Source organism: Schistocerca gregaria, chromosome 8 (assembly GCF_023897955.1).
Source record: "Schistocerca gregaria isolate iqSchGreg1 chromosome 8, iqSchGreg1.2, whole genome shotgun sequence".
Lineage (NCBI taxonomy): Eukaryota > Metazoa > Arthropoda > Insecta > Orthoptera > Acrididae > Schistocerca > Schistocerca gregaria.
The window spans coordinates 283,241,314-283,257,162 of NC_064927.1; the positions used below are offsets into that span (position 1 = coordinate 283,241,314).

Consider the following 15,849-nt stretch of genomic DNA (forward strand, 5'->3'; position numbering starts at 1 on the left):
CTCAATTACTAACTCACTGAGATCGCGCAGTTACAAGGCAATGTATTCGCGTCCGGCACTTCAAATCCCCTTTGGTGCGTCCAGATTCAGGTTATCCGTGATTTTTTAATTCGCTTAAAGAAAACGTCAGGTTGTTTCTTTTGAAAAATGAATTGTCAGTTTGCTTCCCCCATTCTTGTACAATCCGGACCTATACTCTGTCTTTCCTTCTTAACCACTAATGTGCATGTGCTGCACATTGAAAATGGAAAAAAAATAAACATCAGCCCCCGTTCCAATTCGCCCATCGATTTTTTCGATAAACAGGCTCCAAGACGAAATATGTACGTTATGTAGTCGAAAACCATGCACTGATGGTTTATTGACTTTAGGTAGGAATTCAAGTATTGGAGTTTGAATTAAGTTCTTCTCCCGTGATAATGTGACACAGCTTCCTATGAAATACTGAAACCCTTTTTTTTAATTTGGATTATGGAATCATGATGTAAAACATACCACTTTGTCATCTTTCTCAGAACTGAGAAAGTATCCATTGAAGGCTAAACTGTAAATGGAACATTTTTATCTAGAATGACTTTCTCATTCGTAGAGGCTGATAGAAAATAAATCAAAGAAGGTTCTGTCGAAGACCGCAGAAGTGGGAACTTCAGTGGTCTAGATAACCAACGACGATTAGGATCTCGTCAGTGGATACCTCGGGGGACATACATAATTTGTTGGCGCTTACGGCGAGGGGCGATTAATGCTGCATTAGCTGGGAATGGCCTATTGTTATCAGGACAGACATCTTAGTATATATAATGCAGCTGAGCTTGGAGTCTGGAATAAGCCTGGTCCCTCCGATCCGATCAACATGTTAAAGCAGGTATGTGTTGCAAAGTGACGTAAATACTTTAATTTTTACGAATGTGAAGTGTTTTTTTAGGGAAAGTGAATGGTTTGGATGAATTCCTCGATAAGATTTATCCAGTATTATATTTCATCTCATACATTTACATTATCGTTGTGATATTTCTTAAGGTGTAGCAATAAACAATGATTTTTCTGTTGTGTCTTTGGATTCCAACAAAGACAATCGGTGTTACTGCTCGCAGCTTCTAATGAAACAACAGAGTTAGCAGACACTTTTCAAAATAATAAATTAAAAATCCCTGCTGTATGACTATGTTATTTTTAATTATTTGTTTGTTGCATCAGTTTCAAGTTTTTTTTTTGAATATGCAATAGTGACCTCATAAATTTAAAATACGCAGGTATTTCCGATGATGAATTTGATTTGGTGTAGAGAGCATAAACAACATCAGTTAAGCTGAGATGTTTTTATAATCTGCAACATAATGCTTGTTGTTTTTGATTTTACTGTTTGCGTAGGCTTGCTACAGTTAAGTGATGATGTTAGGCATACTAAATTGTCGCCAATACTGAATGCCATTTTCGAGTAATGCAGTCATTTTTTACGAAGAGTTCCTTAGAGACAGTGGGAAAAATTGAAAAACTCCCATATTCGATGATATATATACAAATATCTCCAAGCACTAGGAATCACTTCACCAGCCCCATAATTTTTTATGAATCTAATACCTGCAGTCGATTTAATGAAATTGATCTTAGTCTTTCGATATCGAAGCATAGGATTAATGGTGTGATTCCTGAACAGATTTGTGAGAAGACCAAGGTGACATCAGAAACAGCGAAACGAAAGAGCAGTGAGCTTCGAAATGGCTCTACCGTCCGAACCGCGATGTTGAAATAAATGAATAATAAAAACTTAAATTGGTGGCAATTATTTAATTTAAAAAAGTAATTGCTGTTCAGTATGAACAGTCTCACCACAAATACACTACATCTAGCAGGTACTGTACAACTGTTGCCTTTCGCAAGGACATTCACTTAAAGAGTAAACTCTAACGTGAACTACTGTTCTGTCTTTGTTCCCATCATTGACATAGCTTCGAATTATTGGCTTATTGTAAACACATATTCATTTTATTGCAGCTATTGCGGCTTTCTGAAAGTAAGTATTTTGCAAGTGACTGATCGCAGTTATCTTTGCGTATATTGAATCAATACTTATTCACTACTATCAAAAATGGATACGATGAAGAGAGTAATATATGATACATCAGCTTGAATAAAAAGGACTAAAAAGAAGACTAGAATATTAACAATCCTTCATTTCTTTCTAGCGGTGCCCAAACAATTTAATATGAATGTGGTTGATTGATTAATTCAATTTTACTCGTTTGTCAGATGCCGATTCGCTCTGAGTTGCTAGAATTATTACGACCTAACAGTAAAGTAGATTCCCCACAGCCAAGAATGAGACAAAGGAAGGAAGCTTAGGGTTTAAAGTGACATCTGCACCCAGGAGAGCGGGAGAGCTGAACTGACATAATGGTTAATACAAAGGACTCGTATTCGAGGGAAGTGAGTTCACATCCCTGTTCGGTCACCCACATGTAGATTTGTAGTGGTCATTCACTGACGTCAAGTGCATTCGTGGATCATTCCTTCAACATGACCAATAACTTTACATGCAGCACCATTGCTGTATCACTAACACTCTTTCGAGAGAAAGTGAAAACTTCATCATGTCGACCTTCTTCCGTAACCCAAAGTTCACGGTCAGACAAGTGACATGATGGCGTTTGAATGAGGATCACAATAAAATACTGCTGACAATACGTCGACCGGAACAGATTTCAGTAGTGTACTTTAATTAAACAAGTCATGTCTTCATTGAAAGAAGAATCGAAGTTTTTTGTCCCTCCACCGACTAGGTCATTGGAGAAGGAGAGCTTGCGGAGGTATGCTTGATTGCAGGTTGTAAGGTACAACAAACATCAATGCCAGAAATGTTACACACCATGAGTCATAAAATGAAATAATTAAAATATCTCCTCTATTCAAGGTTCCTATTGTTTCTGTTAATGAAAGAACGTACTGAAGTCAGATATGGGCAGTAGAAAACAAACGTACGTGGTTTATGAGATTGGGCACAAAATGAGACACTTTCCCACATGGGGTTCAGTGTCATCCTCAACATTTGAACAGTTTGCCGTTCTACTGCCCGTTCTTTCCTCACGTTATGTGATATGTGAGTTTCTTTCTATAGCTCCACATTACTTCAATATCTATTGTGCGGATCGCATTATGTCTTATTATTCAGAGAGATTACTGATGGACGAGACTGGATGACTTCCTATAATTTACCAATAACACATAGGCTGAAACTTCCTGGCAGATTAAAACTGTGTGCCGGCCCGAGATGCGAACTCGGGACCTTTGCCTTTTGCGGGCAAGCGCTCTACCAACTGAGCTACCCAAGCACGACTCACTCTCCGTCCTCACAGCTTTACTTCTGCCAGTACCTCGTTCTCCTACCTTACAAGCTTTACAGGAGCTCTCCTGCGAACCTTGCAGAACTAGCACTCCTGAAAGAAAGGATATTGCGGAGACATGGCTTAGCCACAGCCTGGGGGGTGTTTCCAGAATGAGATTTTCACTCTGCAGCGGAGTGTGTGCTGATATGCTGTGAGGACGTGGCGTGAGACGTGCGTGGGTAGCTCAGTTGATAGAGCACTTGCCTGCGAAAGGCAAAGGTCCCGTGTTCGAGTCTCGGTCCGACACACAGTTTTAATCTGCCAGGAAGTTTCATATCAGCGCACACTCTGCTGCAGAGTGAAAATCTCATTTTGGGAACACATAGGCTGCTTATTACTGCTTCATCCGCTTTAAATTCCTTTTGTAACTTCTCGTATAATGTCTTTCAAAAAGAATCAATATCTTCGATATCTCATTGCAAGCGTACTGCACGTTTACAATTTACTCTTCACAAAAGAGTTCTTCCGCCGTCAGGTGGTTGATGTACCACAAGAAGTCTACAAAGTTTCAACAAATGGGCTTTACTTAGGCGTTTGACGACAGACAATGTAGAAAAACCCATCATAGTTCTTACATGCAATATTTAATCCGGTGTAGTGCCCGAAAATTTACCGGCCGTTGTGGCCGAGCGGTTCTAGGCACTTCAGTCTGGAACCGCGCAACCGCTACAGTCGCACGTTCAAATCGTGCCTCGGGCATGGAAGTGTGTGATGTCCTTAGTTTACTTAGTTTTAAGTGGTTCTAAGTTCTAGGGGACTGATGACCGCCGATGTTAAGTCCCATAGTGCTCAGAGCCATTTGCACCACTTTTATCCGAAAATTTCTCTGTCGATTTTAGTAGTATTTGTTATTTGACGGGAGTAAGATTTAAGTTCAGTTTTTTCCCTCATGCAACTATCATTTAGGTTTCCTCCATTGGTGGCAGATAATGCTGTTGCAGTTGTACGCCGGCCGGAGTGGCCGTGCGGTTCTGGGCGCTACAGTCTGAAACCGCGCGACCGCTACGGTCGCAGGTTCGAATCCTGCCTCGGGCATGGATGTGTATCACGTCCTTAGGTTAGTTAGGTTTACGTAGTTCTAAGTTCTAGGGGACTGATGACCACAGTAGTTAAGTCCCATAGTGCTCAGAGCCAATTGAACCATTTTTGCAGTTGTACAGTGATATATATCGTGCGGAGGAAGATGGTGGCATTTCGTTTTTAGGATCAGTTGTTACTAAATAGCCTGAGCCACATAAGCTGAGGACCTGAAATATTTCCTATACGTTCAAAATAATGAAATCTAATTTTCGACAGATTGTACCGTTAATTTGTTATTCATTTAATGTCCGAATTTTGAAAAGACAGCAAAGGTATGGTTATGTAAATGGAAGTATGTGTTTTCAAGTTGATATCGGTAGACACCTGGAAAAGGCAGTAACACGATTTGATACTAGTTTGGCTCTCAATAAAATTTATGGTGTAATGAACAGTCAAGATTGCAATAATATTCGTTTCTTGACTGGTTTCGGCTTACGTAAAAGCAATCTTCAGAATTTTTGGCTCCCTATTTGTGGTGCTGGCGGCTCCTCGGTTGTCTCGTGACAGCCATAGGGGTGCAAAAAGTCTGGAGGTGGCTTTTAAATAAGCCGAAACCAGTTAATGAACGAATATTATTGTGATCTTGACTGTTTGTTCTAACTTACATATAGCATCAAGTCGCTGTTCTCCACAGGCTATGTTGTCTAAATTTATGTCTGAATGAAATTTTTAATCACATGCATAATGAGCTAATTGTGAGTGCCAAGACTGGTACATTACAAATGGTGAACATCTTGAGAACATCACATCGAGTAAGCATCTAGAATTTACCATGAAGCTATATGCAATGAGAAATCACGTAGAAGACAGTATTAGTGAAGGCGAACGGGAAACATATTTTTTGGAATCGAAAATGCAGTCCATCTGTACAGGAAATTACACACCAGACGCTAGGATAACCAAGTCTACTGTTCCAGTGTTTGGAGCCTTCATGAAACAGGCACAATAACGATCATCGGACGAAATACAAGCGCTGCTAAGTTCGTAACAAGCCCGAATAGCCAATATGAAAATGTACCAGGAACGATTGAGGGGGGGGGGGGGGGGGTTAAAATGAAAATAGGCTGAATTACTTCTGGCGAAAAACTGTTGGTTAGATTCAGAGAACCTGTATTCCAAGATGGCAGTGCGAACATTAAGCCATCGCTATCGGATGTATCCCGTAGGGATCATTAATGTAAAATGAGAGCGATTAGAGACCGAAGAAGCGCACGGAGACAATCGTTTTGCCATTGCTCAAGACGAAAAATGGAAAAGGAAAGAAAATTGCCAATATTTGTACGATGTACACTTAACGTTGACCTGTACAGTGGCTTACGGAGTACCGTATACACTATCCAAAAGTAAGTGCACCAACGGCGTTGCCGCGATGGTGACACTGTTTCCCGTCGGATCACCGAAGTTAAGCGCTGTCGGGCAGGGCTAGCACTGGAGCGGGTGACCATCCGATCTGCCAAGCGCTCTTGGTAAACGCGGTGCACTCAGCCCTTGTGAGGCAAACTGAAGAGCTACATGATCGAGAAATAGCAGCTCCGGTCTCGTGTGTTGACCACATGCTCCTCCACATCCGCGACCAGCGTCGCCTGTAGGCTGAGAATGGCACGGCGGATGGGCGGTACTGTCGGTACCATTGGAGCTTCATGGCGGTGAGTAGTTTTTATTCAAACGTAACTAATGCGGAACTGATCACTAGATTTCACGAGAGCACAAAAGAATGCAGCGAGTATTGTGTTGTCGGTAGAGAACCTATAACAGCAGAATGGGGCGACCAGGAGAGCTCAGCGATTTCTGATGTCGTCGAGTCGTTGGTTGTGACCTGAATAAGACATCCATCAACAGCATTTCAATCCCTATAAAGCTGCTCAAGTCGACTGTTAGTACTGTGAAGTGGAAACGGGAAGGAACGGTCACAACCAAACCACGATCAGACAGACGTCATGTACTGACGAACAGGGTTCTTACAGCAATGCGAAGGATGTTGCAAAAACTCGCATGTAATCAGCGGAAGGCGTCACTTGAGAGCTACAAAGTGCTACCAATAGTCCAGGTAGGACAATGACTGTGGGCAGGGAGTCAAAACAATGGGGTTCAATGGTGTCTAGCAGCTCTCATAAGCCACACATATCTGCAATCAGTGTGAAGTGACGCCTGAGGTGGTGAAAATAGCCACGCAAAATTAACTAATTAACAGCGTTCGAGTGATCTGGTGTGATGACTTACGTTATTACCTGTGGCATCCTACAGAATGGATTGAGTATGACAGATTCCTGGAGAACATTACATCTCGTGCACAGGGAACAGCAAAGTACGGTGCAAGGGTGCTACGGTTGTGAGATCGTACTTTGCCCAGACAGTAAATTTCAAGTAAATATTTTCGTTGCTTCGATTTCTTCTCCTACTCGAGAAGTGAGTAACGAATGTATGTCGAAATGTAACTAAGATTCTAAGGTTTTCTTTTCTTCTTCCTCTGTTCCGTCGTATGTCACGGAGTCTGAGACTTACTGCTGCCAGACGAAGTATTCGCGATCTCTGAGCTTCACAACAGCGCGGAATATTGCAAACAGTTATTAGATTAATCAACAGAGGGCAACGCAGTAACCAGACACAATAAATACGAACTACGTCGAGCAGTAAAGAGCGAACTCTTTGAAATAACGATATACAGGACAGAGATTTCTATTAGTTACTAGGCGGCATGTTTAAATAGGAGAACAACAGACACCTTTAGCTAACGAAAGAATTCTTCTGAAATGAAAACAGAGACTAACTTTAGAGTCGTATGTGGGAAACGACAACGTAAAATAATGTAAGTGGCGAAATTAAGTTCCAATAGATTATTGTTTCCTGTTTATTTACAAGTGTAACATTTCAATTTTTTTGTTTTAACGGGAATAAATGTTGTTGTTTTCAGTAACCACAACTGAGTAAGAAAACTGATATCTTTCATCCATTTGTTGATTATCTGTACTTGCTCATGGCACTGGTTCGAAAGCACAGAAATATTATTCTGCAACGAAAAGGAATACTATAAAGTGGGCTCTCGGAGGAAGAATGAAGTATAACTGTGACCTTCACAGAGGTGGAATGAGTTCCAGAGTTGGCTGTCTACAGTCTTTGATTATTAATCTCACAAATGACGTGATGCTGTATGGGGACGTATACGGTAGCATGGTCCATTCAGGGTGGAAGGATATCATCATTTTCTTGGGCCTTTGTCCCACTTCAACGCGGGGTCGGCCCTGTTATTATGGATTTGGCGATGTTAGTGTCAGAGGGTGGCCAGATGTCGCCCTTCCTGTCACCGCCCCCGGTCTCCCGGGACAGAATTAGTGTCTCACAACTGTCTGCATCTAGTGTGAGCCGTGGGATAGTGTGAACGTTTTCAAAGGTCTGCGAGTCACGTAACTGAGGCGGGACATGGGAGACAGCCCGGTATTCACCTAGTGGGATGTGGAAAACCGCCTAGAAACCACATCCAGGCTGGCTGGCACACCGGCCCTCTTTAGAAATCCGCCGTGCGGATTCGATCCAGGGCAGCGCGCCTACCAGAGTCCAGGAAGCAGCACATTAGCGCCCTCAGCTAACCTGGCGGTTTATGTGCGGAAAGTTATGAACACATTTTTAAGGCATGAAGTACGGCGTGCAGTAGAAGAACTGTTCGAAGACGATGATTGTGCCAGCATGACAATGGACCCTGTCATAGAGCAGCACAGGAGTGGCAATGTTTGGTGGGCAGTTACATCTCTGTAATAGACCAACCTGTCCAGAGTCTCGAACTGAGGCTAATGGAATGCCTTTGGGATGAGTTTGCACACGGCAGCGTCCAATATCACTACGTCTTCAGGTGTGGACTCTTGAGGAAGAATGGGCTGCCTTTCCTTCCTGGCATTCAGACACCACTCTGAAACTGTCCTCCAGCAGAGTTCAAGCCGTCGTGAGGGTGAAACTTGGACACACTTCATGATAATTTCCACTAACAGATGCCTGGATACTTTTGATCAGATAGTATATGAACTTCTCTATCATAACAGTCTTCTGTTATACAATAATCCGTTAATGTCTGTCTTAAATGTGTGCTAATATTGCTCGATAAGTATTTTTTTTTAATTCAGCTAAAAACCTTCATGAATGAGTCTAAGAATAAGATCCTTTCATATCAAAGATGGCAGAGCCACCACCTACGGAACACATCCTCAGGGCCTAAGCCCAGTGACTCTGTGTGCGCAGACGCTGGTGCTCTTAGCGGTCTTGGCCGCAGCCACTGCTGCGGAGGAAGCTGCGACGGTGGCAGCCAAGCCGGTGGTGCCCGAGGAGAAACCTGACGTGATCCTCGAAAAGGCCATATTGGCCCGCGGTGTGGGCCTGAAGCCTGAGGTGGCCGAGGTGCTCGGCCAGGCCGGCGTGGAAGACCTGCAGCAGGACGAGGAGAAGCCGCAGCCCGTCTCGGTGCCCATCATCCGCTCGCTGCACGACGTCGGCGACACCGACAAGTGGCAGGAGTCTTTCAGGTACGTTGCTTGCTTGCTTTTTGGGTCTGTCAAGTTATACTCCGTGTATCACACTAAACAGCGAAACTGACACGACTGAAAAAGCACGACAGTATAAGCAAAATCTTTCCATTAAACGTGGCTCCTCAAACGAAGTGTTGCAAGGTAATTGAAGACCACGGATGCAAAGAGTTATGAGAGACGTATTGATTGTTTCGAGAAATCACGTAGCAAAGTTTCAACAAATTCTCATACATAAGATATTTCATATATGTCCAACGCTATTATTTATCCAGATACATCAGTGTGTCACATATATCCACCGTATCAACATATTTTTAAAATAGTGAAATGGTAAAATCCATCCACAATTCTTAAAATTTCGGCAACGGGTACGTATCATTGTTTACTTACAAAACGTGTGCAAGTAAAATCAGTTGCCATTGACTTACCTATATTTACGTGCTGGACAGCTTAGCGAAATGATGGCTGCGAAGCCTCTGCAAAATACAAATTTATAAGTCCTTGCACGGGTAACACTTTTTAAACGTAAACAGCCGTATCAGGCACTCATTTTGCGTGTCATAGCAATTCAGCTGTCGCAAATTCTTGGAAACGTGTTGCTTGTCTTTTTGAATTACACGCTCGAAGCACTTTTTAGAGCCTTCACATCGAGGGCCTATGTGTTTCAGTACAAAAACACGCCCTCGCTCCTTTACGTTCTACAGACCACTTCTTTCTCCATACGGCCCAGGATGTCTCAATGTTATAACCAGTTCCGAAGGCCTCCGCCCCCCATCAGCTCTCCTGTCAGCTACACTGCTCAATTGTATCAATTATATCTGGTGCAAGGATGCATTTCTGCGATGATCCTCTGAACCTGTAAAAATGCAGAGGTATAAACCTAATATTATCCACATACAGAGTGACAATTATCGAAATAAAATCGCCATAACTCTTCAAGGGTTTGCGTTAGGACGTTCAAACTGCATGGTTGGCCGCGGAGTATGATGAGAACTTCTGTGCGCATTATAGTTTGCTTTAGCGACGAAGCCCTCTTTCATTTTTGGATGGGTTCCTCAGTAAGCACAACTGGCGCATTTGGGGGACTGGGAGACCAGATTTCGCGATCGACATGATCGTTGACCCTCAACGGGTGACTGTGTGGTGTGCAGTGTCCAGTCACGGAGTAATCTGTGCGATATTCTTTCATGGCATGTGACTACCGAACGGTACGTGAAGATTTTGGAAGATGATTTCATTCCCATTATTCAAAGTAACCCTGATTTCAACAAGATGTGATTCGTGCAAGACGGAGCTCGACTCCATCCAAGCAGGAGAGTGATGTTCTGCAGGAGCGCATTCTGGCTATGGGGTACCCAGACGCCATTGGCAAGGTCCTTGAATGTTCGCCATATTCATCGGGTCTGAACACATGCGACTCCTTTTTGTGAGGCCATATTAAAGACAAGGTGTACAGAAATAATCCCAAAACCTTTGCTGAGCTGAAAACAGCCATTCAGTAGGTCATTGACACCATCGATCTTCCGGCACTTCAGTGCGTAAAGCAGAATTTCGCAATTCGTCTGCGCCACATCATCGCCAATGATGGTAGGCATATCGAACATGTCATAACCTAAATACGAATATCTGTAGTGACATCTACATGTTGAATAAAGTTTGTGCACTCCGTAGTTCGTAACTAACTTACATTTTTTTCATACAGTTAAATAATTGTCACCTTGTATCTCAGAATAAATTCACGTGTAAAAATAAAGTACATCCATCGATTGTTCGTAGTATGTACCATCCGACACACTAATATATACTACAAACATAAATATACTGTCAACACAGACCTTATAGGAAATGTAAAAGCAGGTAAATAAATAAATGAGATTTGTTCGTATTATTTGCAAGCCACAGATACGGGTAATGCCTTATAAGAAACCAGTGCAAGCATCTTACTACAGGACGTCAATAATGTTAAGGACAGCACTTAGTATGCCTGCATCTCACTGGGACATAAATGCACGTGAAGTATGGGAAGCGACGCGACTAAACACGGTTTAATAACTTAAGGAAATATGCCCATTTACCCGAGTAGTAACAAATCCATTTGCATTGAGCAACATATGGAGGATCTTCATCGGAGTCATACGTACCCACATCATCCTCAGGTAAGGTGCAGCTCGTGTCTGGAAAGTATTTTGTTAGTACAACCACCGCACACGTAACAGATATAGGTAGCCATGTTTTCAGCACTTATCGTTTTTACATGCGCACTTCCTGCGAAAGTCGCTACCAGCTGCAATCTTAATTTAGAGATAGAGGTCCTATCCCTCGAATTAACGAGAAACTTTCAGTTAATAGGACTAGAACACATCATGTACTGTGTTTTGGATTCAATAACTTAAGCTTTCCATAGAGTGTCACTTACCATTGTATACAGCCGAGGTCTTCAAAATAGAGTATGTGATTACAAGGCTCCAGCGAAACCAGTATGAAGTATTTTCCTGGTCAGAGACAAATATATCTGACTAGCAAAACTTTCTACTAAGTTTCCGCCTAAATGAAGTAAAATTGAATACATCACCAAAACTGAAATACAATTCTGCCTCAGCAGATTACATGTTACAATTTGCTGGTACATGTTGAAGGTTTTCCGCATGTCACGTCACTGCCAAGTAACATAGCTCTATGAAAATTGGGTCGTATATAGATACAAATGTTACATGATAGCACAGAAAGTTACTGAAAGAAATACGCGATGGCACTTTTATCCAAGACAATAATTGCAATAAAGCGACCGAGATTTGTGATGGTCCCATGGACATTACAAAAGACGGGGCATGGTTCTAAACAGGTTGTGGTGATCAGTGATCACCAAGGACAGCAGTGCATGCTCACATGCTGGCCTCAGAGTTGGTAAGAAGTTCTTGTGGTAGGAAGCCCAGTCACTCCACCAGCTTGGTTGACAATTGCTGGATGGTGGTCGGTGCACGTGCACACCCTGTAACAGGTGTCTGCACCGCATCTGACATGTGCTCAGTCGGATTTTCGTCGCGGGAACGGGCAGGACACTATTCGCCACTCGTTCCTCGAGTTCCTCCATCTGCGCTGTTAAACGCGGTCGTGCATCCTCATCCATAAAAATAAAGCCATGGCCTGATGCTCCCCTGCAAAGGCGAGCATTGGAAGGGTGTACAGTGTCGCAATAATGGTGAATTATGAGTGTACCGTGTTCAAATATCCGAAAGTCAGTACGCCTATCCAACATTATGCCACACACGTCGTGGCACATGCGCAATAGCGCAATAGGCGCAATAGCTTTTCCCATCTCTCGCCATTTGAGGGCACGCCCAGAATCAATGCTTAATCTGCTCTCATTCGAGAAGAGCACGTGACCCCCATTTCTCGTTGTTCCAGTCCCTATGCTTCTGACACCATGACAAAAGGTGCCGCAGACACGTGCTTGTCAACGGGACATAATGTACTGGTCGTCGGGCAAAGAGAGCACCCCGAAGCAGTCGCCCGTTCCACTGTGTAGCATGATATTTCATGCCTTGTAGATGTGTTTGCAATTGCATCTGCGGTTTGACGTGGGGTCTTTTTGACTGCTGTATAATGTAACAGTCACCTACTGCTGTAATTGACCGCAGTCGACCACCTTATCTTCTCGGGCGGCAGTGCCTGGAGTCCAGAGACACAAACATAAGGCTGTTAAAAAGTTCCACCACGATTCTGCTGCAAGAGAGGTAAAACACGGGCACGGATGATGCCCGCGACGTACAGTTATGCCGTCAGTGTCCCCGTGTCCTGAAGTCATACCCGATGGCTCCGCAGACGACGGCCGCTGATGCCTCTCCAAAAGATTGAGAATGGGACATCTACAGAGGTAGAAGGGATACTTACCAACGATGGTCATTTGGGTAGAGAGGAGCCGGACTTCACCGCTGAACACAACGTGACGCCATTCATAGGTAGCCCGTGCTTCCCTGTCACGGAACCATTAAAAACGCAGCCGTTTGTGTTGTGGTGTTAGTGGCAGCCTACGCATGAGACGGTGATTGCCTAGTTCGGCTGCCGCTAGCTCCCGATCAATGGTGCAGGGAGAGACAGAGTGTTGTTGGGAGTCCAGTAGTTATTGTGGGAAAGGAGGTGCAGACGTGAGGTATTACAAAGGGCTTTGTTGAGATCACGGCGTCTTGCCTTGTATTATAAAAGTGCTACTCCACCAGCCTTTATTTTTATAGCCGTTTTTTAGATTACCAGTTTCGACTCATTTTCGCAGGGGTCCTCAAAGAAGCCTAAATAAAAAGCTATAAAAATAACGGCTGTTGGACGTAATTTTTTTAAATTCTTGAAGCAAATGCAATGCCACAATCCATATCTTTAAGATGGAGCTACATTTTCTTCTCTTGTGGGGTCAAATTTGGCCGAACGGAATATTACGGTGAGTATCCATGTCCTCACGTTCGCTTACAGTACAATATTGGGCCACAGCCTTTTTTTTTCTAAGCACAATAGGACTTAGCAGCTGAGGCCATCAGTCCCCTAGAATTAGAACTACTTAAACGTAACTAACCTAAAGACACCACACACATCAATGCCCGAGGCACGATTCGAACCTGCGACCGCAGCAGCCTCGTGGTTCCGGACTGAAGCGCTTAGAGCCGCTCGGCCACCACGGCCGGCGGGCCACAGTCACATCGAGACGCTCCACAAAACTGGATACTGATGACACGATGGAGACACTCAGTGAGGCCCCTTACAAACTCTGTGACCACGCGGGGTAGCCGCGCGTTCTCAGGCGCCTTGCCACGGTTCGCACAGCTCCCCCGGTTTGAGGTTCGAGTCGCCCCTCGAGCATGGGTACGTGTGTTGTCTTTAGCTTAAGTTAGTTTAAGTTAGATTAAGTGTGTGTAACCCTAGGCACCGACGGCCTGAGCAGTTAGGTCCCATTGGAACTTACCACAAATTTCCAAAAAACAAACTTTGTCAGGAGCCGATAACGCTGACTCACACTAGTGCGTGGCTTCTCCGAGTGCTTCACAGTGATCACTCAGTAAGAGACGCTCTTCACACCATTTCACAGGGTGTCTCAAGAGGAATGGTCTGTATTCAGGGATATGACGGGAACGATCATTCGATGCAAGAAAGTCCACTAAACAAGGAATTCAAAATACATACTTTAGAACCTGCATGTAGTTTTTCATTACTGTGAAACAAGGCTCTTCTATTGCAAGATGTTTTTGCATTCCACATTTTGAGAGATGGTGGTATCGACAAAAAAAAGTCTAGTTAAAAAAAAAAAGAGTTGAAATGTGTGTGAAATCTTATGGGACTTAACGGCTAAGGTCATCAGTCCCTAAGCTTACACACTACTTAACCTAAATTATCCTAAGGAAAAACAGACACATCCATGCTCGAGGGAGGACCAGCCGCACAGTCCATGACTGCAGCGCCTAAGACCGCTCGGGTAATCCCGCGTGGCGGTGTCCAGTTACCATCGACTCTCAAGTGTGTACCTTAAGAACTATGAGGACTTGCTGATCTTCGATACTGTGAAACAAGTGCTGATCGCTCTTAAGAAACGCATTTTAGACACCACGTTTACTGAACTTTTTGCTTCGAGTGGTTGTGTTTCTGCCACTCCTCTGAATACTGACCATTCCTCCTGGAACAACCTGTATACCCTAACAGGTGTGGTAAAAAAACTAAACACGAGCAACAGCAACGCAGTCTGGTGGCCGTTCTAGGTGACACAGAGAATTGTAGCCCTAATCAGTTAGCGCCGATGGCGTATGTGTAGCCGAAGTTACATAGACATATCTTCACGGTGGTTCACTTTTTGTCAGGCAATGTATATAGATCATACTTGTCTCTGGCCATCCTGAGATTTCCCTTTGGCTTTGATGAACGCTCACCACTTAAGAGCTTTATTGCTTGAAACGTCTTCGAGCCACTCTGAGAAGTACTCAGTGTGGTCGGGGCCGGCAGTGTGGCACCGCGTCTAGTGCTGTACTTGTAGCGCGTGCCTGCTGCGCTGCCGCCAGGTACGAGATGCCGGACGGCACGCTGCGCGAGGAGTCGCTGCAGTTGCGGTCGGTGGGCGACGACAAGGTGCCGGTAGTGCGCGGCCGCTCCGTGTGGGTGGCCGGCGACGGCCGGCGCATCGAGGTGCTGTACGAGGCGGACGAGAACGGCTTCCGCGCCTACGGCGACCACCTGCCGCGCGTCGCCGGCCAGGAGGCGCTGCCGGCGCCCGACTCGCGCCGCCAGCCCGTCTCCGTGGTCGTGACGTCGGTGCCCGCGCCGCCCCCGCCGCCGCCCCCGTCGCCGACGCCGACGCCGTTCCACAGGCCGACGCCCAGACCGACGACGTTCCGGCCGCTGCCCAGCCCCACTCCGCGTCCGGCGCCGATCCCCGTCTCCAGGGGACCCTCCAAGAAGCCCATCCGCCATCGCTGGGCCTAACTGCACATCGCGCATCGCGGCACTCAGTTTATTTGTCGATTAATGCTTTTCCACTGAGCTCACTTTTCAATAAATGTTTACTAGTACCAGATTTTCGTGTCTCTTAAATGCGACACTACCTGTTGTTCTTTAACCTAGGAGCGTGTTGTGTACATAGTTCCGCGTAGTTCGCGCGTACACAACTTTCCCACTAGAGCGCGCCCCGCTAAGCACAACAGCGCAGGCGCAGCGCTCGTCCGTCTCCGCACTACGAGATGGCGCTGTCTTAGAGACGGATCAAATTCTGCTTCCGCCGATCCGCGTATTAATACGTAACGCAGCCAATGAGATTGCTGCTAACGTAGAACCTTTTCTCCTCGTGGATCACACTCGCGCAGTGATACCTGAACGCGTGAGGTATTATAACGGGTGTAAAGACC

At 44.7% G+C, this 15,849-nt stretch overlaps 1 protein-coding gene across 1 annotated transcript; it reads left to right on the forward strand.

Annotated features, from left to right (window-relative positions):
- The first annotated feature begins 760 nt into the window (after positions 1 to 760).
- LOC126284789 (uncharacterized) lies at positions 761 to 15,521 on the forward strand. Its single transcript, XM_049983952.1, has 3 exons — positions 761 to 865; positions 8,691 to 8,971; positions 15,010 to 15,521. The coding sequence occupies exons 1-3, from the start codon at positions 761 to 763 to the stop codon at positions 15,428 to 15,430; spliced, it is 807 nt and encodes a 268-aa protein (XP_049839909.1). The 3' UTR covers positions 15,431 to 15,521.
- Positions 15,522 to 15,849: the final 328 nt, after the last annotated feature.

Coding starts and splice junctions, on each gene's coding strand:
- LOC126284789 (XM_049983952.1), top strand. CDS start 761: ATGGCCTATTGTTATCAGGACAGACATCTTAGTATATATAATGCAGCT. Junction 866..8,690: donor CGATCAACATGTTAAAGCAG/GTATGTGTTGCA, acceptor CTGTGTGCGCAG/ACGCTGGTGCTCTTAGCGGT. Junction 8,972..15,009: donor AAGTGGCAGGAGTCTTTCAG/GTACGTTGCTTG, acceptor CGCTGCCGCCAG/GTACGAGATGCCGGACGGCA.